Genomic DNA, 25,821 nt, shown 5'->3' on the forward strand with positions numbered 1-25,821 from the left:
TACTCAAAAATATAGCTTCCACACATACCTACCTTCCCTCAGATACTCCCTGATAAATGAAGTTCTTCCCTGTCCTTTTCTTTTCCTATTCTCTGTCTTTGCATTTGTGACTCCAACAAAGTGATCTTGATTTCAGAAAGTTCTGTCTTTGCTTTTACAGTGAGGTAATATACCATGTGGACTGATTTTGGGTCCTACACTAAGCACACATGATGAGGCACGAAGCATGTACATAAAGGCAGTACGTGATTTATTTTCTCTGTTACTAGTAGGAATTGGATACTAACATGATAAGATCTGGATTCTGATCTCACAGGCCTCGGCCACTCAGCCATCAACTCTATAAACTCATCTATCAACTCTATAAAACTGAACATAATATCAAGGGAAAGAATGTCATCTCTGCTGTAAGAACTTACAGGCAAGTGGTACATGAAACAGAGTAATAGCAAGATGGTAATTAAAGTCATACTTACATGTTTCAATAATGACATTTCTATGCATGGCTTATGAGAAAACACAGATTTCTGTCAAATGACGTAAGTGGGGAAGCCTTAAAAGGAATGATTAACACAGCACGGGCTTGTAAATGGGAAGATATTTTAGGTACATAACACTAGAAAAGCAGAAGTTTACCGGGAAACATCTTTTGGTAGCCTCTACATTTTGAATTCTTAGAAATAAAGCAATTATAAAAGGTCTGAATAGAAAGTATCTCTGAGATAAAAGAAAAATCAATTACCTTTCTTTTTTTTTTTTTTTTGCCTTCATCTTTTTTTTTTTTTTTTTTTACTTTATTTTACTTTACAATACTGTATTGGTTTTGCCATACATTGACATCCACCACGGGTGTACATGCGTTCCCAAACATGAACCCCCCTCCCACCTCCCTCCCCATAACATCCCTCTGGGTCATCACCGTGCACCAATTACCTTTCTTAAAGACAGGAATTATGGATGGTCCTCCATTTTTCTCCAGACTGAAAGGAAAACACTTTTATCACAAAAACTAGAAATATATAAAAACTTAATATACCCAGGTACCATATTCAGTGCCTAGTGGTCTAATTTATACATGTTACCTGTACTAACTATGCATGTTACCTGTAAGTACTTTATAGTCCATCAGTCATTTATTCACTTACCACCCAAAACATGTGGAAGATTCAGTATGCTTGAAGTGAATAGGAAAAGTTTCATGGAAGAAGAGACACTTCAGCTAGGTTTTGAATAAAATAGGTCTTTAAATAGATGAGTTGGGGGAGGGTATTCCAGACATGGGGAACAGAAGATGAAAAATTACTGCAAAACAGCATGGCATGTTCAAAGGGCACTAACCACTTAGGCTAGTGTGATCAGAATTAAAGTTACCTGGAAACTTTATTTTCAAAGTAATGTGATACTAATAAAGTATTTCAAGCTAAAGAATAACAAGGTATACCTAAGTTGATATGGTGTGGCTTTAATAGAAGTATTTTAATCATTATCCTGGACATGTAACATATAACTATGGTGTTACAAAATTTCCCTGGTAATAAAATGTAATTTTAAATATTAAATATTAAGACTGCTTATGACAGATGTGTTCCTGGTTAATTTGATGAGGAAGGAACATTTGCTTTTGTCAACTTCAATAAGACAGGCCCCCGTCTGTTCAATATGCCGACTTTGTGGCTGTAGGGTAACATGAAACTGGCTAGTACTTTAGGCTCAGATTATTTTCACATAGGGTCAGTTAACAGTACGATTTTGTCTACATACTTCAAAATTTACACATCCAGAAACTCTTCTAATCTGCCATTCTTGGGGCTGAATGAGGGTGTGGGAATAGAGAAGTGGTCTATACTCCAAAACAGTGCTGCCGTGACCCCAACCAAAATCAATCTACTTTATGTTTCCAGTAGTGGTATCAAGGAATATTTTGTGGAAATTAATAATCTTTTAGCACATTTCCCATCGTTTCATTTAAATAAAATTCCCTTGCAGGATTGTTATGAAAATTAAAGGGAATAGTCAATCTATATAAATACTGTAAGGAGAGTATGTAGAATTATTAGTTATGAGAGTAATTGTTATTTGTTTACCAGTTCTCCCTCACTTGGTAGTCATTCCCATAAGTTTACTGATCACTTGTTATTGTTTATAATCCTGAAAATTGAAAGTTCACAACTCTAGGGGATGCCGTTCACCTCACAGTAATTGCAGATGGCAATAAAGTGTACTGAAGAAGGAGTATCTTATTCTAATTCCCAAAAAGTTGCCATATGGGCTAGCTGTGGGAATGATTGTGTAAAATAATACTTCCAATATTTATATTAATTTTTAAGTAAATATTATTTTAAACATTTTTTAAATTAAAAATTTTTACCCAGAAAATTAAAACAATTATAATTTAGATTTCCCTGGATTATATAAAATTAGATAATAAGTTTTGGGTATTCAGTTTTTCAAAGAATTCAAATTAAAAGTGACTGAAGATCTACTCATTTTTCTCTATACTTAAAATTGATTTATAGAACCATGATACACTACTGGATTCTATTGTCTTCTATTATTATAGAGTTAATAATATATCTTGAGTAGTTCTGTTTCTCGTGTGTAAATAGCACTATTTGCAGAGACTTAATTCAAATGTAATTATAGAAGAGAAAATACGCCCATTGCAAGGAGATTCTCCTCCTCTCTTTTTACAGAAACTTAAGTTCATGGTAGAACTGCAACACTGAAGCAAAATCCTCTGAATAAATGCCTGGCAAACTTTGCCATAACTTTAGCCACTGGGTCTGATTAGCCCTGTTTATACCCTGTGAATTTGGCATAGCTTTGAATTAGGTGTAAAAGCCCCATTTGATGCCAAGGTCATAGTGGCATTCCTGGTTGCTCAGAGCTCTCAGATGTACCCCAAACCTACCAAAGAATGACTTCCTGAATCACCGCACTAGGCTCCTCTCTCCATGGAATTCTCCAGGCAAGAATACTGGAGTCGGTGAGTGAGTGAAGTTGCTCAGTCGTGTCCGACTCTTTGCGACCCCGTGGACTGTAGCCTATTGGGCTCCTCTGTCCAGGCAATAGTACTGGAGTGGATTGCCTTTTCCTTCTCCAGGGGATCTTCCCAACCCAGGGATTGAACCCAGGTCTCCCGCATTGTAGACAGACGCTTTACTGTCTGAGCCACCAGGGAGGTCCTTACTGGAGTCGGTAGCTATTCCCTTCTCCAGGGGATCTTCTTGACCCAGGGATTGACCCCCAGTCTCATGCATTGCAGGCAGATTCTTTACTCCTTTGAGCCACCAGGGAAGCCCAAACTGAATTTGGAGGCAACTAATCTTCCAAAACTTCTGAAAAGGGGATGAATAACCCTGACCAGACAGGACCCCCAAGATCAGTTGTATTCTTGTCTGCACCCTAAATTCTGTTGCTAAATTGGAATTAAAACAAGGCTTTGGCAGTAGACATTTAATGAAGTCTTTCCTTTGTTATACAGTGCATAGATTCATATCAAGGATAGTTCCCTTTGTTTGATCTTCCTTAAACTAACTTCCTTAAAAATTCGTCTCAGTAATTTCACTACTGCCACTACAAATATAGGAATAATACCTTAGGGAAGGAAGTCCCACTTTTTGTTGCATTTCAAATTCCTTTAAAAATGCTGGGTTTATACTTGCATCTCTGCTGATATAACTTGTTATACGAAGGAACTGATTAGGCTTATTCCTGCATTCCTTTAATAAGAGTCGGAAAGCATTTGCATTGTAAGTTAAGTAACCAAGAGCACTGGAGCAAGCCATGCGAACCTAAGTGAAGAAGAAACAATTTCCCCTTTAACATTGAGCTTTGTTCTTAAAGTATCTAACCCAGTGTGCTCATTAAATATTCCATAGGAAATCTCTGTAGAGATCATACAGCAAATATGTATGTCAGCTGATGGCAATTTGTAGACAAAACGTAGCCATATTTTTCGGGAGGCCTGTGAGTTGCCATTGATTTCGAGTAGTTGTTGTCAGTCCTGGCTGCATTTTGGAATCACCAGTAGTTAAAAAAAAAGCCCACCAACTAAATACAGTCTCTCTTAGTAGAATCTGGTGTTACATGTATTTTTTTAAGTGCCACAGGTGATTCTAACGGGCAGCCCAAGTAAGAACCTTTGAGTTTGAACCAAGGTAGTAGGTCTCGGGTTTCACTGTGAATTGGAATCACCTGGATAGCTATGAAAATCTTGTCTGTATTCCGCCCCCTAGAAGCTGATTTAATTATTTTGGAGTTCAGAGAACTGAATATTGGGACTTTTCAAAACTGCACAGGTGATTATAATATAGGAAACTAGGTAAGAAACCAGAGCATAGAAGTAGGTTAAAAATAAGCCACCCAAGGAAGCAACTCAGTTATCCACTGGCAAAGCCAAAGACACAAGCCCAAGTTCCAGGCCATGGGACTCCAGAAAAAGTAATCCTTCCTTTGCAGGAAATACTCTCTGCATTTCACTCTGAAGTAATTTGGTTGTTCATATAATAAAATACACCCCTGGGAAGTTCTTAGGAAAATCTCCTCGTGGTGGCATAAGCAACGTTGAAAAAATGAACGTAAACCAAGCCCATGCAGGGTACCAGAAGGCTGACATATTGGTCTTTACACTGACATACGGCTTCTGTCTATGCCCCCAAATCTTCCCTGGCTTGCACAGCGGTCCTGGAGCAGCAGCCTCAGCTTCTGGGAACATGTTAGAAATGCAAGCTATAATGCTAACTCTACACCAGATATATTAGATCAGAAACTTTGGGAACAGAGGCCAGCAGTCTATGGTGTCACAAGTCCTCCAGGTGATACAGCCTTAAGGTTGGAGAAATACTGCCTTTTAGCCCTTCCAGGAAAAGAAACAGAAGCAACACACTATCATAGCCAACTGGGCTTCACACACCCTCACTCTTAGCTGTTGGGCAGGTAAGGAAAATGTTCCAGTGGATTCCACTTTCACTCATTACAAATAATCACAGAAATGACTGAGTGACTTTAATTATAAAACATTTTATAAATAAGTATTTTTGTGTTATCTGTGTACTTATTCATAGACTGAACCTTAAAGCCTGAAGTTAAAACCAATGTGCATATTTTGTGGGAACCAGAATTGTGAATAGCAAAGGTAGGACTAGAAAAGTCATAAAATTTTGAGTTAGTAATATGAACTGTTAATATTATATAACACTCAGCCTGTGGAGAAATTGGCCCTCAGAAGTAAGAGGCAAATTATTTTTAGGATATTCTGTTTTAGAATTACTTTTTCTTACCTCTTCTTGTCCTGAGTACAAATGATAGCAGAGCTGTTGGACTGTCCCTAATGTGGTAAATGCTTCTGGAATACCAGCTCTAGAATGAGCCAAGGTAGCTATTAAGTTCCCTATAAATTAAACAAGAAAACATGCATGTGCCATTTAATTGATATAAACCAATATATTGTGCCTTCATTCATTTGCATATATGAAAGTATTAAAAAGCTTTTGAGTCACATCTCTATTAATGAAGAACTGCTGAGGAAAAATATGTGTCTGTTAAATATAAACTTTCCCCAAAATTATGGTTTGGTTTTCTGTCACAAACAGTAAAAGTTAAATAGGTTCATTTAAGTGGGAAGAATTTTGAAAAATCAGAGGTTTTCTTCTTCTTGGCTTCAGAATATATTTTATTTTGAGGGTTCATGTTTTTTAATGGTTATGATCATAATGTTTGAACTATGTAAGAAAACTTAATGTCCTTTTTGCAATTCAAATGGTTTTAAGAGCTTAATTATATTTTTAAAATCAAGCAATATATTGCTTATTGACATTTAAAATAATTGAAGTTCTTCCCATAAAAGCAGTGTTTTGAGATTGACGTAATAAAGTGATCTAGTAATTAAATAACACAGAGAAGGCAATGGCACCCCACTCCAGTACTCTTGCCTGGAAAATCCCATGGACGGAGGAGGCTGGTGGGCTGCAGTCCATGCGGTCACTAAGAGTCGGACACGACTAAGCAACTTCACTTTCACTTTTCACTTTCATGCATTGGAAAAGGAAATGGCAACCCACTCCAGTATTCTTGCCTGGAGAATCCCAGGGACGGGGGAGCCTGGTGGGCTCCCGTCCATGGGGTCGCACGGAGTCAGACACGACTGAAGCGACTTAGCAGCAGCAGCAGTAATTAAAGAAATGTGCAGCTGCTAACTTAAAATTGTTTCATTACAATTTGTGTTTTATTTTTAGAGATTTCATGTGATATTCTTTCACAATATTGTTGCTGTGTTGGAATAAGTGTAACACAGTAAATCTATTTTTACATTTGTGGGTGGATACTTTATTGAGGTATTCACTGAGTTTTTGTTCTCCTTTTGTTTTTTCCAGCCTCCATTAAAAGCCAGAAAGACTTCTGTATTTATGGCCTCAGGATGAGGAGAGTTGGGTGGTATGGTCTAAAGCAAAAATTATCCAATGATAACCTTACTTTCAGGCTTATATTTTCTAAAGCCTGAGTTTATAGAAGGGGAGGAAGGGGAAAAGGTGTCTTTACAGGATGCTTGAGGCTGGTGCACTGGGATGACCCAGAGAGATGATATGGGGAGGGTGGTGGGAGGGGGGTTCAGGATTGGGAACTCATGTACACCCGTGGCGGATTCAAGTCAATGTATGACAAAACCAATACAGTATTGTAAAGTAAAGAAAATAAACGGAAAAATAAATAAATAAATATAGGGAGTAAGAAATGGGTAAGGGCAGAAAATCTAAGACTAAAACAGCAGGACTTTTTGTGAAGAATTGCTAAGTGGTACACGTGGGAAAACTGAACTGCCAGCAACAGAAATGTCAGTTTATGTAAAATTTCTGTGCTTTTGGAGCCTCTTCTGGAAACCTTACCAACTTGGACTTGAGCATATCATTTATTTTACTTTATCCCTGAAATCTAAATATCTGGCTTTGCTTGAGAAATCCCAGATATGCATATGACTCTGGAGGTGCATATGACTCCAGTGGTGGAGTGCAGAGGAAGCCAAATAATTTTTGAGATTCAACATCTACCCGCCTGGGAAAATTAATATTTGAAAGCTAAAATAATATGGCATTTCTTGCACAGAGGAGTTTATGAGGTAACATTTAAACCCACTACAGTTGTTTTTCAGAGTCATAGAATTACTATGACTAAGAATGTTATTTAGATAAAATATATTTAATAACTCATATTAAACATGTATTTTTTTTCTAGCTAATTTTTGTTTGCTTGAATTTACCTTACACCATACAAATGTAACTTTGTGGCAGCAAGTGAAAATTTTTTTTTGGTGTGTTCAATAATCCCTTTCAGTTAAAAAACAAAATATTTTTTGGTAGCTGTCTCTCCATATGGCTGTCATTTTGATACTGTTTTATGTTGTATTGAGCATGATAGGTCAAGCAAACTAACATATTTATCATCTGGAGAGTTAGATCTGGATAGATAGACTCAAACAATTACCACTAACTATGTCAAGAGTGCTGCTAGACCATTTTGCTCTGCTACATTGCATAGCAACATAGAGAACTCAAACACGAGCCAAATATGCACATTTAGTGGAAAGGAAACAGACAGAGGTTATCAGTATAAGTCTGCCAGTATGACTACAAATTAGTGTATGAATTTTGTTGTTGGTAGTTCATAGTTGAATTCTCATTTTACATTCTGAAAAAGTTAATTAGAGGTTTAAAAATAATTAGGAAATCAGAAAGGCTCTAATTGGGGTGCAGAATAGACTTTCATTGTTCCATGTAGACTCAACTCTGGAGTTCCACGAAGACCTACACGAATTCATTCTTAAAACCATGTGACAGAGTGTCAGGCTTACTTTATTACTCCTCAGATTGCAAAAAAAAAAAAAAAAAAAAACTTTTTTGAAAATAGTTTTATGTGGATATGATTGACTTCTAGGTATTTCTTACCTGTCAAGACAATAGTAGAGGAATCAGCTGAATTTAGACTATCAACTAAAATAGTAACACCTCTTGCAGTCAAAGTAATGTGGTCCACGTCTATAATGACTTTAGCTAATACAATAATCTAAAAACAAAAAGCATAGAATCATTGAACATTTTCTACTCAGCTTCTGTAATTAACCTTTTATTTCTGAGGGGATGCTTCTCAGGAAAGTAAGAGGGTCAATTTGGTATGATCCAATAGAAAGAAGTGGCAACCCACTCCAGTACTCTTGCCTGGAGAATCCCATGGAGGGAGGAGCCTGGTAGGCTACAGTCCATGGGGTCGCAAAGAGTCGGACACGACTGAGCGACTTCACTTCACTTCAGTAGAAGAAAAGCAAGCTGTGCAGCGAGGACCCAGAGTGTGTTTCCCTATCTGATTACTGAGTAACCATCGTAGGCGATATTATTCTTCCATTTTCTTCCTACAATGTTTGCAACTTTTGCATCTGTACAGTATGGGTTCACAGAAAACACTTCTCTCAAAGAAGAGAGAATAAGATCAAGAAGAAGCCAGAGACATATGGTTGTCTACATGGTTGAAGAATCACATGATCAGCTAGAGATCTGCAGTTAGAAAACTTGTTTCTCTACCTGCTGCCTGGTAAAATAGGGGTGATGAAAATAATACTACATGCCTGTCAACCTGATAGGGTTGTTTTAAGCATCAGGTGAGGCAAAAATCGCCTATTAATTTGTAAAAAACAAACAAAAAAAACCTACATCGTGTTGTTTAGTCGCCAAGTCATGTCCAATTCTTTTGTGTGACCCCCTGGACTGTAGCCCACCAGGCTCCTCTGTCCGTGGGATTCTCCAGGCAAGAACACTGGAGTGGGTTGCCATTTCCTCCTCTAGGGGATCTTCCTGACCCAGGGATCACACTTGCATCTCCTGCATTGGCAGACGGATTCTTTACCACTGAGCCATCTGGGAAGCACCTAACCTTGTAAAAGTCTACATAAATGAAGGATTCCTCATAAAGAATGGAATTCTTATGAAGTAGAAGGGCGTGGTGTAAAAAATACTGTGAATTTTACAAAATCAGTTCATATTTTCCAGATCCAGTGTTTTTTCTAGCTTCCCAGTTTTCACTAAAAAGATATATTGATTTGAAATTTTAGCCATCAAATTTATACCTGAAATGCTGCCATTGCCTTCTCAGTTTCGATTGTTGATTCAAGGAAAGGTTCAAAAATTGATATGCTCATTTTTCCATTTTCCAATATTAAGTATTGTTGAAAGCGATTATTGAAGGCAAAAAGGGTTAATGCATAGCCTGCTCTTAAACAAATATTCTGGAAACAGGAGAGATGCATTGTCTTTAGCTTCATTTATCATGTTACTCAAGGCAATAGGTGTTTTTTTTTAATTTTATTTTTTTACTTTACAATACTGTATTGGTTTTGCCATACATTGATATGAATCCACCACAGGTGTACATGAGTTCCCAACCCTGAACCCCCCTCCCACCACCCTCCCCAAAGCAATAGGTTTTGAATTCTTGCATATTAAGATACATTTCATTCTTATCTCTGGGAGTAAAATAAGACATAATTAGGGAAAACAGGTAGTAGAGTTGCCCCAGAATGTTATTGAACAGATAAAACAGAGAATTAGGTAGTGGTATCAGGGAGAAGAGAAGAGAAAAAAATTTTAATTTTTAAATGGAATGTTAGATTACTGATTATATAAATGAATACCTAAATGGTAATAGGAATCTCCATAATTTTATTAGCCTTCAATTTTTTAATCACATTTTTATTTCAACATTTCAAAATACAATTGATAAATTAAAATTTCTCTTGTATAGCATGATATTGTTGAATTTTATGCATTCTGAGATGATACCACTCATTTCTTAAATTTACTTGTAAAATTCTGCTGTATTCTAAGGGAGAATAAAAAATTATTTCCTTTTTAAAAATCTCATTTTAACATTCTGGGACTGGGCACAGAGCAAAAGTCAGTTTTCCCTTTGGCAGTCCATTTGCCAAAGATTTACAAGTATGGTTGATCTTCTAGAAAGACCCAAAAGATAGAATCTTATCACTAAATCTTATTTTTAATATTTCATTTGAACACTGTGGTACACAGAGAGAGAACCATTATTCTCAGTGTGAGAGAACATTAATCTTAGTGAGTGTTCTTCTGTCACTGTTAAACATATTGAAATGCTATAGGTACACATGAAATATTCACCGATAAAAGTATGTGATGCCTGAGATTGGCTTCAAAAGTAATATATGGATAGTGAGGGAATATATAAATGAGATAACTGCTGAAAACAGGTCATGGGAATATGTGAGTATGCTACCTTGTCATTCTATTTCTGTTTGAATTTTTCCATAATAAAAAGTATATACTCACCAAGTACTCTGATACAAAGTAGCTCCAGTACTGTGGCCACCTGACAAGAAGAGCCAGCTCATTGGAAAAGACCCTGATGCTGGGAAAGACTGAGGGCAGGAGGAGAAGTGTGCGACAGAGGATGAGATGGTTGGATGGCATCACCAACTCAATGGACATGAATCTGAGCAAACTCATGGAGATAGTGAAGGACAGGGAAGCCTGGCGTGCTGCAGTCCATGGGGCTGCAGAGTCGAACATGATTTAGCAACTGAACAACAACTTACACAGGAGTCCCCTGATCACAGGCAAGAAGAAAAGTACTAGGTATAAAGGGGAAGGGTCCAGAGAGTGGCGCAAGTGGTAACAACCTGGGAGGGATTGTAGAATGATGGAAAGTAGAACGGGCAACAGAAGGAAAGGGAGAACATGGGCGTCTCTGAGGAGCGGCTTAACGAGAGTAGCACGCAGATGGAACAGAAGAGAGGGCGCAGACGTGGTTCAGAAAGCCGTCAGATGATTCCTGCCCTGTTATTGCCCATATTACAGCAGCACTGCTCATCTTTTTGTGTCCTACAGTAGAGTAAAATCCCGTTTAAAAAAATAAGAATACAATGACTTCATTTCTCCCCTTTACCACTCTCCTTTCTTCCTCAAAATCTCCTGGAGCTGAGACATAATTGGTAATGTTCTTTCCTCATTGCTCAGTGCATGTAGAATAACAATAGTTTGGGAGTTTCTCTATTTCTCTAGGGTTAGTGTGGCCCATGGACCAGTGATAGTTCACAAAATAGTTGACAAAAGGATTATACAAACTGAGAATACTTGAAATTGGTTAAATACCAATTAATAATAATGTAAAAAAATTGAAATCACCATTAGGCGTATCACAGTAATTATTATTGCATCAATGGATCCTGAAACCAGTGAGCAAAAGTACATTGCATAACACAGTATTTCCATAGTCTCAGAGACACTCACCTCCAAATACTTGTTAATTACAAAGGGAAGAACAGTAACTAAAGGGAGAAATATGGAGCCATCACTTTAATCAGGCACCCAAAGTTAACACGGCCAGTTATCAACATCGTGTACTCCCTGCAGTGATGCACTGGGAAAGGCAGTGAAGAGTGTTCTCAACCAAAATGCATGACCTCAGTTTAACCATGAGAAACAGCAGATAACTCAAAGTGAGGGACATTCTAGAAAACAACTGGCCTGGACTCATCAAAAATATTTAAGTCATGAAAGGCAAAGGACTTGAGTGTCACAGAGTAAAGGACACTAAAGAGACATGATAACTAGATGCAATGTGGGATCCTGGATTGGATTTTGGAATAGGAAAAGGACATTGGTGAGAAACTGGCAAAAGTTAAATGAAGTCTGCAGATTAGCTAGTAGTATTGTATCAATGTTAATTTCCTGATTGACATCCAAGAAAGCTGTGTACTTTCAGAACACTCTGTACTATTTTTGCAGATTTATGGAAAGTCTAAAATTTTGTCAAAATTTACCATTTGGTTGCTTTAAAATTAACTCCTCATAACTGTTTGCTGGGGAAAAAGCTATTCATTCATCACAAATAATTTGAGAACCATCACTCTAGAATACTGGGTAAGAAGCAGATGACTGAAGGTTGAAAGGTCATAAAATTAAGTTGAAACTTGATGCATCCAGGACAGAAGAGATTTGTTTTTTGGCTTGTCACCAAGCATTAAAATTGCTGCATTTCAAAGATGAAATATAACAACTATGAAAAATATGGAACAATATTATTACATCATTACAAACTAACAACCTACCAAAGATATTTTACATTTTTTAAATAATACATTTAAATATTGCATGAAAAAGATAATGAAATTTTGAGGATGTAGTCTAAAAATCATTTTCTTCTAAATGAGCTCTAACATTTCATAAAGTTATTACCTTATCTTCTGAGTGAAGAAGATAAAGGACATCAGCATAATCAAATCCTTCAATTTCTTGTAATTCCTTCTGCAGGAGATCATTCCTTAGGACAATGCATGCCAAGGAAAATGCCACTTCAACCTACATATGTAATTTTCAGAAATACATTTTTCACTCATGGTTTATCAAATGACACATTTCATCATTCAAATACTTATATAGGATATACCAATTCAAAGATACCATAGAATACCATTAATTCCATTTCTCTGACTAGTATTTAGAGAGTACCAATTACAACTTCTGGAAAAATTCCCCTCATAATTTTTAACAGCTGAGAAAATAATCTTTCTGTGTACCGCACAACCACAAAGCTCCATGTGAGGGCACAGGCAGAGGTAACCAGGGCCTGCAGTACGTGTGAAGATATTTATCATAAGTGCATAGTTGCATTCCTTTTTTTTTAAATTTCCTAGCATGGTGCTTGTTAGCTACTGACCATTGAGATGTAATGCTCTAATGGAATGCTTTCAACTGAAGCAAAGCATTGGGGAATAATCCTGAGGAAGTTTTCTTCTTCTGGTTCTGGAGTCCTTTACGGCACATTCTGAAGCCCTTTAAGGAGACTGTTAATGAACCTCGGTATTACTGGGCTCAGTAGTAAATTTTTAAGTACTACACCATGGATTTCTATAAAAAGCACTGTGAATTTGAAAAGCATGATTATTATTGCAAAAATATTTACATTAGAATCTTACTTGAGGAAAAGTATTAAAATGTTAAATATTGTTCTGTTTTAATAAATTTTAACAACTCATTGAAAATATATCTGAAATATAGACACAACTGAAGTAAACTGTTTGCCATGAAAATGTACATTTTTAAATAAAAATGTATTTTATATGTCATTTTCCTTAGTCTTGAGAAATTTATTTGTACTTTGAAAGTCAGTGCTGCTGCTGCTAAGTCGCTTCAGTCGTGTCCGACTCCGTGCGACCCCATAGAAGGGAGCTCACCAGGCTCCCCCGTCCCTGGGATTCTCCAGGCAAGAACACTGGAGTGGGTTGCCATTTCCTTCTCCAGCGCAGGAAAGTGAAAAGTGAAAGTGAAGTCCCTCAGTTGTGTCCAACTCTTTGCAACCCCATGCAGCCCACCAGGTTCCTCCGCTCATGGGATTTTCCAGTCAGGAGGACTGGAGTGGTTGCCATTGCTTTCTCCGGAAAGTCAGTGAAGTTTTTACATATAATGCAAGCCAAAAAGTGCTAGCATGTGCCTCTTTGTTTCCCTAATCAACTTCTGTAATGACATTATCTCTCTCATGGCAAGAAAAGCCAGATAACATAAAACATCTTTTCTGATGACAAAATAACAAACACTTTCCTTAAAAGAAATCATGCTATATTTTCTTATATATTTTCTTCACATGTTATATTTATTTTTTGATTTCTAGCACAGCCCTTACCAAATTTTAAACAGAAAATAAATTTTTGTCATTATAGTTTGTGTGGCCAAGTATAGATGTCCTGAATTTCTAAAACCTTGGTAAAGGATTTTAATAGATGTGCATGTCATTTTACTAAAGGCATTTAACTAGAAGTAAATGGAAGAATGGATGACTCTTCAGCAACTCGTAGTAATTCCTAGCAGTGTCCACCCTTGAGAAAAGTATTGCTGCCAGCCAACACAGGTTGCTTGGTGGAAGGTAGGACTGTTCTGATGGTGTAAATACTGACAGGACTCATTTACATTTGAGAAATTTTACTACATAAATCACACATCCTCATTATCCCCACCCAGGTTTAGCAACCAGTATCTGAGGAAGAAGGGAAGAAATTCTATGAATAATCAAATATCTGAGGAATAAAACTTCTTCGATAAGTAAGGACAGAAGACTAAGACTTTCTTGTTAAATCTGAAGAAACCACATTTTGATAAAATTTAGTAATATCTTTGCTACTATCTTTGTAGCAATTTTTTTCACTTTAATAAGGAGTTTTAATTTCCTTCATATTTTTGTTTTTGGCATTCTAGTCTTAAAATCTAGATAGGAAAATTAACGCAATTCCCCAGAATTCAGGTTTGTTTGATTTTTTTCTTTTGAAGTATCAAAGAATCCACAAAACCTCTTTCTGTGGCAACTGTTTTGTTTAAAACTTCTGGGATTTTGTGATTTTGTGTTCGTCAGAAAAAAACAGAAATTCTGTAAAGCAATTATCCTTCGATGGAAAAATTTAAAAAAATTAGGATTTTGTTTAAAAGGTTAGATATTTTTATTATACTTCTGAGCTTGCCTAAAGATAAAAATTATTCTTTAAAAAGCCATTTATGTTAATTTTTACTATATCACACAAAAGTCTTGTATATACCTTAATATTAGGAGAAGGGTGATTTCTCAGTAGTTGAATAAGTACTGGAAAGGCATTTTCATCTACAACAAATTGTTGACTAACGGGATTGCTTGTATGAGCGACACCTGTAAGAACCCACATCTCAATAAGATAACGTTTTTTCCATCTTAGAAATGTTACAGTCAAACATAGCTCAATCTGTTTGGTTCTCAATGTGTCCTTGCATAATATGGTTGGTAAATTGCAAAAGCAAATGCTTTATTGACGCTATTTTACCTTAATTAACTTTTTAAAAGGCAAAGTGAATAATCCTGGAAAATTTACTGTTAGAACAGTTTTCTAATAGTCACAAAACTAAGAAATTAGAAGTGCTGGACTATCAGGGAATAATAATGTAATAGCTATCATTTATGTAAAAAAATTATGTGCAAGGTACTTCAGCTTATAGCTGCTACTGTTTTCCATTAAAAGTTTGTTTTTATAAAAATAACTTGAGTAATCACCTGGTTAAAATGTCTGGATTCCTTAAATACTCATACTAAAACGATAATCTTACTTCTTCTAAGCATACTTCTTTAATTTGCAGCTCTACTCTCAATTAAGAGACTCAAATCATCTTTCTAGTGGACATGAAGGAACAATTTAAAATTTGTTATTTTACCAATAAATGCCACACTACAAATACAGTGGGTTTACATACTTAAATATAAGTACAAGATCGGGCCCCTTGAGGAACAATGAAGAGAAAGCACCTACTTACTATTACCCGGTGAAGTTTGAAGCAACTAAGGGAAGAGGAGCAGCAGGGAATACTTTTGTTTCATTGTTCCCTACTCCCCCTTTCCACTGGCCACCAGGAGATGCACACAGGCAATAATTACATGACTATTCTTCATTCAACAGACAAGTACTGAGTGCCTGGTGCACTAGGCGCTGAGGTAGGGAGTGTTGCATGCATGCTGTATGAAGTACCTAAGGTAAAACTGGCAAAATATTGTGCAAGAATTGTACACTGGAAACTATGAAACATTGCTGGGAGATATTAAAGGCCTAATTAATGAAGAAATATGTGTGTTTATGGAAAGGTTAATTCCTTTGCAAAGAAAGGAACAAGACCAGGTGGCCACTACCTAAACAGAGAATGGCCTTGCAAAGAGTGGAATAGAAAAACGTGCTGCAGCATGAGAAACACTTCTGTATCTTCAAGAGCATATAGTGCCTAAGATTCAAAATAAGAAATATTGTTCTCTTAAACGTGAAAAGAGATTGCTTTAGGTCAAAATAGCCAAGGCTCATGGTCCTCATTTCTCACTCTATCCAGAATTCAAAGCAAGACTGATATACTATGCTTAATTACATCAGCTCTACTCATTAAAGTCTTTGAGAAATAAAAATATTATAATAACAGATTAGATATGGTTAAGGGCTGCAACAGTAGGGATGGGGAGGAAGAGTAGTACCTCACTAATATTTTTAGAACTGAGAATAAATGTACAAACCAATACAGATGGATCCCACTGCTTTGATGACGCTCAGCAGTGTGCCATCGGCTATTTTACTAATCCTTAGTAAGCGGACCAGTGGTGCGATCCCATTCCCTTCACATATTTGATTTTGGTGGATCTTGCTGTCCTTACTTAGAGCTATGACGGCTTCACCTCCTGACAAAGAAAAGCAAGAAACATGTCTAACCCTCCAAAGTCCTATTCTCTATTGTGTAGATTTATGCATAGAACATAGCTTACCAACATACTGCATTTTAGCTGATGGCGATAAAAGCATATTTATGATAAAGTTGTATCCAATCTGTTCTGCCATATACTTTTGCTGTTTTAATGTTTGTCCTGCCAAGGCCCAAAGTGCTACAGCTCCTTGTTCCTTAACATCTATTTGAAATGCCTATTAAAAAAACATTCCATTCAGTCAATGAGGATTTACTGAATACCACAGGAATGTGTGTTTAATGTGGTTTCAGTTTTCTTTTCACTTAACTAAATTCAATATTGAATACTTTAGGAAAAATGAAAAGTAATGCAGTTCCTACCTTGAGAAGTTTTAAAAGATATTTACTTAATGATTTTTCTAGAAATGCTCTCTGGATAGCAGGGTTGTGACTTGCCAGTGCTTCCACAGCCATTGCACCCTTCACTTGGACACTAAGCTGCTTTCCTTTAAACAGAGCCACCAGAGGAGGGATGGCTCCTTCCAGAGCCATAGCATCCTGAACTTCCTTGTTGTCACGAGCAACCTCAGCGATTGTAACAGAAGATACAGCTGTCAAAATATCTTCAAATGAATTCAAGAACCAGTTAAATAAATCTTTTAAAAAGTAGGAATATAAGCATGCAGCATATCACTAGTTTTCCATATTTAAAAGTCAAGTTTATACAGTCTAGAAAATTTAGAAAATAAAGAAATAAAACTCTTCAGACTTTCCCAGCTAATCACAAACATTCCATGTAATATCATCCACTATTTTTGTAAATATATAATATATGTTATATAAATATAGATAATGTTGTGCTGAGTCACTCAGTCGTGTCCGACTCTTTTGTGCCTTTATGGACTGTAGCCCGCCAGGCTGCTCTGTCCATGGAGATTCTCCAGGCAAGAATACTGGAGTGGGTTGCCATGCCCTCCTCCAGGGGATCTTCGCAACCCAGGGATCGAACCCATGTCTCCTGCACTGCTGGTGGATTCTTTACCGTCTGAGCCACCAGGGAAACCACTTTAGATAGTATTGTACTTAACACTGCTGCCGCTGCTGCTGCTAAGTCACTTCAGTCGTGTCCGACTCTGTGCGACCCCATAGACAGCAGCCCACCAGGCTCTGCTGTCCTTGGGATTCTCCAGGCAAGAACACTGGAGTGGGTTGCCATTTCCTTCTCCAATGCGTGAAAGTGAAACTGCTCAGTCGTGTCCAACTCGTTGCAACCCCATGGATTGCAGCCTACCAGGCTCCTCTGTCCATGCGATTTTCCAGGCAAGAGTACTGGAGTGGAGTACCATTGCCTTCTCCGTGTACTCAACACAGTTGTACTATAAACACAGTATCCTGCATTTTAATTTACCAGTAAAAAAAATTTCTCCCATTCTTTATGAATATCAGTGTCTCCTAAATATTCCATTAATGTATACCTCACATTTCCTTAAACATTTACATTTTTAAAAATAATGGGTTGTTTCTAACTTTTCACTGTTTTAAACAATGCTTAGGAAAAATCTTGGCACATTTCCTTCCTGTTTGTATATTTTTCCCCTTAGCATAGAGTCCTAGGAATTATTGGAATAACTGAATACATTCACCGTAGATTCATTTTCTTTTTTCTCCCTTTTCTCTTTTTTAAATTGAAGTATAGTTGACATACAATATTGTTATTTCAGATGTACAGGAAACTATCACCCCAAAAAGTAACTGTCTATTCCCATACAAAGTAATTTCAATATTATTGACCACATTCCTTATGCTGTATATTACATCCTCATGACTTATTTTATAACTGGAAATTTGTACCTCTTAATCCCTTGCACTTACTTCACGCAACCCCCAAACCCCTTTGCCTGTGGCAACCACAGTTTTTCTCTCTTTACCTACAAGAGAAAAAGTACGCTTTTTTTCTCTGTATCTACTTTTTGTCTTGTTTGTTCATTTGTTTTCAGTTTTAGATTCCACATACAAGTGGATACAGTATTTCTTTGTCTGACTTATGTCACTTAGCAGAATACCCTCTAGTTCCTTCCATATTGCTGCAAATGGCAAGATTTCGTTCTTTCTGTGGTGGTGGCTATTCCATCGTGTATATACACCATCTGTCAATAGGCACTTGGGTTGCTTCGGTATCTTCATTATTGTAACTAATGCTGCATGGAGCATGAAAGTGAAAGTCGCTCGGTCCTGTCTGACTCTTTACGACCCCAGGGATCAAACCCAGGCCTCCTGCATTGCAGGCGGATTCTTTACCAACTGAGCCACATGGAACATAAGGGTGCTTTTATCTCTATAAATTAGCCTGTAAGCTTTCCTTGCGTAAATACCTAAAAGTGGATTTGCTGGATCATTTGTTAGTTCTGTTCCATCTTGGCTGTACCAATTTACATTCCCTCCAACGGTGCACCAGAGTTCTTTTTTCTCCACACCCTTGTTATTTGCCAATGCTTGTTATTTGCTATCTTTCCAATGACAGTGCTTTGGACAGATGTGAAGTGATACCTGATTGTGGTTCTGATTCACATTTCCCTGAAGATTAGTTATGTTGCACATCTTTTCATGTGTCTGTAGGAAACTGAAAATGTCTTAAAGGGTGCATGCGAAATCTCACACGCTCCGAGGCCCAGTGCAGAGAGGCAGTAGTGTGAAAGGTGCCTGGGACAGACCTACTTGCTCATCTTGGAGAGCCCCCAGGGGAAGCAGGAGGCAGCTGACACTCCACAGGGGAATCAGACACCGAGACAGCTAGTTCCGTGATCTCCCTCAACTGTGCTGATGCTGGCAGGCACATTTTGGAATCCTCCTTCTAGCCTATCAGTGCTAAGGGCCTGCTCCCCACCTCCCACCAGCTCGCTTGTACCAGTTCACGACAGGCCTCACAACTAGCTACCCATCAGAGCCTGCCCTGCCCACCAGTTGCCCACAGCAACCACACAAGGCAGGGCCTCTTAGCCAACGAGTCCAGAGGCCAGCCTTGCCTACCAGTGTGCCCACTGTAGCTGGCCCCGTTACAACAGGAGGGGGCATACAGCCCACATAAGGGTCCTCTCTGAGCATCTAGGTCTGATGGCCAGAGGGTAGCATGAGGCTGGACTCCATAGGACATCTCCTACGTGAGGCCACTTCTCCAGCCTACCCAATACACAGAAATAGACTCAGAGAATTAGGCAGAATGGGAGACAGGTGAATATATTCCAAATGACTTTATGAATTTGTAACAAAGGAAAAGAACTTTCAAATGATTTCACTACAAGAAAGAAGTTCTTAGATGATAATTGCTTAATTTGAAGTACTAAAGTAAAAGAAAACCTTCTGCAACAAACCCCTTATCCATAACCTTGTCTTACATTATAGCCAACATAGTTATTCCGTATTCATTGTCCGAGAGCTAGACTAGAAAGAGGATAAACTGAACAGGAAGGAAAACATACAAGCTTTTCCCCAATTTTTTATTCCTCCCACTTTCTCCCAATTTTTTCTCCCCCCCATATGTGGGGGAAAACCACAGACTCGAAGTTTACACTGTTATGTGTATGCTCATTGGGATGAGAAAACTCTTACAGAGTCTAAGAGAGCATTTGCAGCAGCTGCAGAAACTGCCTCATAGCTTCTGGTGTTCTTGGTATTTATATGCACTTCAGAGTCTAACAATTAGCCTAATTACCTCCTTACCTTGAATTTTGATATCCAATATCTCACAACAAATCTAAAGTCCTTACGTAACCTGAAAAATAGCTTCCAATGATCAACATGTGTCTTACTCACCCAAGAAGACGTCTACTGGCCTCCCTGGGCATATTAACTACATTATTTTTATTACTTGTGCCAACGTTTCCATTTTTTTAAATGTCTAGTTCAACATTTTAAAAATTAATGGCTTTGAGAATCAATTCCTTTTATAAATTCAGTGGTTTAAATGTAAGTGTTTCAGAAGTTAAGTTATGTTACACATGTCTAGATCCATCCTAAGTTAAATCCAGGACATCTGTTCATAAATGATAGGTCCAAACCTTTATTTGCTTCACTTAATATATCTGGTCACTTTAAAATATATAGAAGTAGAGACTTACCTGAATCAGAACTCAGAAATGAAATAAGGTACGGGATGCCTTTATGGTCCTTCACTGCTCTTTGGTTATTTTTGTTTCCCATACATAAGACCCGCATACAGTTCATCACATTCACTAGCACGCTTTCTATGTCTAAATTTAAGAGATTTATCAGAGCTGGGATTCCATTCTAAAAATAAAATGGTATTTAATTATAATCAAATTCATTTAGGAGGTCTGCCATCTTTAGTTAGAAACACAAGTCTATAATCTTTCTTGATATAAATGTCTGCTTATTTAGGACAGAACAATTGCCCATAAACAAATGTGTTTACCGATATGGTACATTAAGTGACAGTTGTCACAACTTTGAGCGTGTCTTTAATTTTAAGGTGAGTATTCTATAAATATATTTTCTCTCATTTTTGGCCATTCCATGCAGCATGCAGGACCTTTGTTCCCCAACCAGGGATCAAACCTGCATTGGAAGTGCAGAGTCCCAACCACTGGACAGCCAGGAGAGTTCCTATAAATGTATTTTCAAATAGCCTCATTTATACCAAAATAATTTGAGGCTGCAAGTTCACTGTAACATTTAAGTATCTAAAAGTGAAACAACTGAGTAATATCAATTGAATACAATGCCCATTTGGAAATATCTGTCATTGTATACATTGCACTGGTAATTGGCAGTTATATTTATGTAACACAAAATACTCTTTTTAAATGTAAATATAGTTTACTAATTTCAAGTGGAGTAAAGATGGCATTTCTCCCTACTAACAGTAATAATGCAAGAATATTAAACAAGGCAAGAAACAGAGGTGTAACATTATTTTCAATAGCTAGGAGACATCTGTAATGCTGAACGATAATAAATGTTTATGAGTAACCAACAGAGATGAGAGAGATCTCCCATGGCCACTGGCTACAGGAAATACTGGCAGGACACAGTTTTCTAAAGTAAATGGCTCTACTTTAAGGGACAGGAAAACACACACACACACAATTCCCTGTCTGGAACAATAGGAATGGGTGTGGAGGATGGCAGCAGGATCTTCCCTTGACCAGTTAGTCATAAAGTGTTGCAAGTTAAGGAAGGCAAGGATAAATAGAGAATTATACTGATAAGATGTTTATAAGAAGACTTATTGGTGAGATAAAAAGAAAGAGACAGATTTTTGCACTGTGGAGGAAATAGAAACGACATGATGGGTACTATATCGCTGTCAGCTAAGGGAAAGCAAAGCTGAAAGGTCCCATGCATACAAGTCTGCAGCCTATGTCATATTCTTGCAGCCTAGACCATGGACCTGGGCTCTTTCCCACATGCATTTCCTGCAAATAGCTAGGTTAGAAAGAACTTATCTCATTCAAGCTGAGTACTGATCAAAAAGGACCTAGAACAGGATCTGTTCAAACATATAAGAGGAAAAATAGGAAGAACTTATGACAGATGAAGAATGCTCATCAGAAAAAATATATCACAAAGTAGATGAAAAACTTTAACTGAAAATGATTTTGATATTATCAGTGAAAAAATTATATTAGGCGATCACCTTTATAAAACAAGGACGCACAGAAGAGACAGCAGTGCTCAGGGAAGATTTTTTGAGACAAGGGACAGTGAAATGAGTTGGAAAAGCCCAGGAAGGATGTGAAGAGATATAAAAGACAGACAATAGTCCACACAGAAATAAACAAGGCCAAAAACATAGCAAGAGACAAGGAGGGTAGGACTGGGTGGCGGGGGGGGGGGGGGCGGGGGGGTAATGAAATAAAATCAAACAGCGGGACTTCAGGACAGGGTTGACACACAGCCCTTCACTGTGCCTGTTCTGAGCACAGAGCTCTTGTTCTTGCTCTTGTTCACTTTGGTCCTCATGGTATTGTGGCTGGTTTGCTCTTTGCATGCTCACTGAGATTGGAATTCTCCCCTGGGAGTTTATGAGGGCCACTGCAGAATGAAATGGGCATCTTTCTAGCTTCCATGTGAGAGAGTCACTCAGTCAAAATGATGTTCTATGAAAAGAGCTTACGTGTTTGGCAACGACATCCTTGTTTTCAAGTTGAGCAATATCATATAGAATGACAGCGCATCGGGAATGTAGCTCAGGTTCCTCAGAAACCAGGAGGTTAATCAAAGCTGGAATGGCTCCCGCCTCTACTAAAGCATGCACTATACTTGGGTGGGTTGAGATATTACTCAATAACCCAACTGTTTTGCACTGTAATTTTATTTTGGAGCCTTTTAATAGATTGATTAATGCAGGAATGGTGCCTACAATGAAAAGATCAAGAAAGAGCATGGTTTGTAACTATTTGTAGTCAATTTACCATGATAGACTTAATATTTATGGGCATTGCCATATAAACAATTAGCAAATAATTTGATGAAATACTTATAAAATTATCATTTGAAACCACACCAATGCACTTTTCCATCTTGTCTATAGTGTGGGCAGTTCTCATTGTCTACACATTTGATTTTCACGCAGCACACAATCATATATTTCATATTGGCAACACTAAGCCACCTTTGAAACACTGAATTTTGGCTTAAGATATTGAAAAATAAATTATTTGGGCTACCATATGGTAGAGTTCACTTTTGGTTATTGCATCAACCATTGCAGTGGTATATGCAATCATTTGAGCACTTTATTATATTTTACCCATATTTTATATAAGCAGCTGTGAAAAATGAAAACAATTGGTTCAAAGATAGAAATCACTGGGCACGGTTACATAGAAAATACGGCTTCCATTGGACGCTTGTTACTTAGGTTCAGTGAAGGAAAAACACTAACAAGCATGCCTGGAACAGGGGAAACATAATGGGTATAATTAGGGATATATGTATGTGTTTAGCTACCTTAAATGAAACCTGCATCATGACCTGTTTATCTGTGGTTCACTTTTTTGAACAAAAACTTTTTGTACTTGTTTTGCATCCAATGAGTTGGAAAAGCCCAGGAAAGATGTGAAGAGATATAAAAGACAGACAGTAGTCCACACAAAAATAAACAAGGCCAAAAACATAGCAAGAGACAAGGAGGGTAGGACTGGGTGTGGGTGGGGGGGAATGAAATAAAATCAAACAGCGGGACTTGCTAGGGGACTGCCTATAACTTCTTCATTCATTCATTTATTCAATCAATCAATATTTCTGAAGCATCTCATTTAGGCCCAATATTCACATTAGAGTAATGGCTACCATAATGGATAGTGTAGATAGAATATTTCCATCATTTCAGAAAGTTATAATGGGTAGTGCTATTCTCAAAACAATCCTATGAGGTAGTAGCTATTTTACTAATGAGGAAATTAAGCATACAGAAAAGTAAGCAATCAGTCTAAGTTCTAAATGCAGAGCTGGTTACAGACCCAGGCCTGATACTGTAACCGCTGTTTTTATAAATAAAGTGTACAAATAGATAAAAGGGATCATTTTTAAGCGAAAGTAAGTATAAGGGTAGTATGGTGAATTAATTTACTATAACTTTTAAGCTTGCAAAGGTTTAGAGAAATGAGCTTTATATAGTTTTTAATCCTGTGCCACTTTCACTTGAAATATAAAATTCAAGGTTTACAGGTAAAGGGAATTATCTTAGAAAAAACAAAAATAGAAACTGAAGATCAACTAAAAAGTTTTCTTCACAATCAGAAATACATTTTAGAGTTAGTGAACATATCTCTCCATTAAATAGCATAAGTAAAAGATAGTTAATAGATTTTACATCACCTGCATCCAAAATACATTTCCAGTATTCATCATTTGCTAAGCAGATTACTTCTAAAGACATGACAGCCATCATCCTTCGTTTATAGCTTTCACACTGCAACATTTCTAATAAGTATTCAACAGAAAAATACACGCTGTAATTTCACAAGAGGTAAGAGCATGATTGATTCTGTTTCTGTATAGACCAACTGAAGCCGTGAGTTGAGATCACCAACATCACCAACTGCATTCTTTAAGAGGTGCACTGAACACCCGTGATCTTCAAAGTTTATAATCTATATAATACATCCTAATCTATATAAAATCTGTATAAAATATCCTAAAATTATTTATCTTTGGCCTGAATGACTTAGATTGGCTAGTCACATGGTTCAAAAATCATCTGGAAAATAATATAGCTCTTATGCCTGAAATCAGTTGTTGCATAAAATTTGAGCATAGGTTTTCAGACATAGCAAAGTAAACTACATCACTGTCAATAAAAATCTGTTGTTTTGTTCAGTTGCTAAGTTGTGTCTTGCTCTTTGCGACTGTAGCATGCCAGGCTCCTCTGTCCACAGTCTCCCTGAGTTTGCTCAATTTCATGTCCATTGAATCAGTGATGCTATCTAACCATCTCATCCTCTGTCACCCCCTTCTCCATTTGCCTTCAGTCTTTCCCAGCATTAAATCATATACGAAGCTTTATACATTGTCTGAGTATGAAGAAGATACTTTAAAAAACCTTGAGTGAACTTATACTCCAGATAAAAAAATTATATAAATATACATGATTCTAAATAATTTATCTGGTGCAAACAAAGCCTCATAGAAATATCTTCATTCATCTCTTTTTACCCAGCCCCCATAATAACAAATCTAGTTCCAGCTCCTACCTAAGTAGTTGACTCCATGGTATTCTCTTTTAAAATTCAGGTTCCACTCCAAGAGCTAATCCTGGAAAGTTCTAGTAAATGCTAATTCTTCTTTTACTGACAGTGGAAATGGCCAGCGTGGTGAGAGAGAGCAATTATAGAGCATGAAGCAATGAAGCAGTGGCTAGATGTTCACGGCTACTGTCCACATCATTATCAGGACTTCCCGACAATGGCTGTGGAAGGAATGGTTGTCAAGAATTTTTCTGTACCATTAGGCTATTACTGTTAGGGGCCAGAATGTCTTCAGTTCATTCACTCAGTCATGTCTGACTTTTTGCGACCCCATGAACTGCAGCACACCAGGCTTACCTATCCATCACCAACCCCAGAGCTTGCTCAAACTCCTGTCCATCGAGTCAGTGATGCCATCCAACCATCTCATCCTCTGTCTTCCCCTTCTCTTACTGCCTTCAATCTTTCCCAGCATCAGGGTCTTTTATCAATGAGTCAGCTCTTCACATCAGGTGGCCAAAGTACTAGAGCTTCAGCTTCAGCATCGGTCCTTCCAGTGAATATTCAGGACTGATTTCCTTTAGGATCAACTGGTTTGATCTCCTTGCTATTCAAGGGACTCTAGGGAGTCTTCTCCAATACCACAGTTCAAAAGCATCAATTCTTCAGCACTCAGCTTTCTTTCTGGTTCAACTCTCACATCCATAATAGTGCTGAAAAAACCATAACTTTGACTAGACGGATCTTTGTTGGCAAAGTAATGTCTCTGCTTTTTAATATGCTGTCTAGGTTTGTCATAGCTTTCTTCCAAGGAACAAAAGTCTTTTCATTTCATGGCTGCAGTCACCATCTGCAGTGATTTTGGAGCC

General features: G+C 37.5%; 1 protein-coding gene across 1 annotated transcript in view; it reads right to left on the reverse strand.

Moving 5' to 3' along the window:
• The window catches only part of ANKAR (ankyrin and armadillo repeat containing), a 60,013-nt gene that overhangs the window by 891 nt on the left and 33,301 nt on the right, over window positions 1-25,821 (reverse strand). The window contains exons 12-24 of the mRNA XM_069576891.1: window positions 24,084-24,188; window positions 22,378-22,619; window positions 20,360-20,528; window positions 16,626-16,867; window positions 16,327-16,480; window positions 16,081-16,242; window positions 14,600-14,706; window positions 12,252-12,374; window positions 9,113-9,271; window positions 7,941-8,058; window positions 5,283-5,392; window positions 3,598-3,794; window positions 934-980 (exon numbers count right to left, since the gene is read on the reverse strand). Of these exons, the coding sequence (XP_069432992.1) occupies window positions 934-980; window positions 3,598-3,794; window positions 5,283-5,392; window positions 7,941-8,058; window positions 9,113-9,271; window positions 12,252-12,374; window positions 14,600-14,706; window positions 16,081-16,242; window positions 16,327-16,480; window positions 16,626-16,867; window positions 20,360-20,528; window positions 22,378-22,619; window positions 24,084-24,188 (1,935 nt within the window). The remainder of the gene's footprint in view (window positions 1-933; window positions 981-3,597; window positions 3,795-5,282; window positions 5,393-7,940; window positions 8,059-9,112; window positions 9,272-12,251; window positions 12,375-14,599; window positions 14,707-16,080; window positions 16,243-16,326; window positions 16,481-16,625; window positions 16,868-20,359; window positions 20,529-22,377; window positions 22,620-24,083; window positions 24,189-25,821) is intronic.

The sequence above is a fragment of the Ovis canadensis genome, chromosome 2 (assembly GCF_042477335.2).
Source record: "Ovis canadensis isolate MfBH-ARS-UI-01 breed Bighorn chromosome 2, ARS-UI_OviCan_v2, whole genome shotgun sequence".
NCBI lineage: Eukaryota > Metazoa > Chordata > Mammalia > Artiodactyla > Bovidae > Ovis > Ovis canadensis.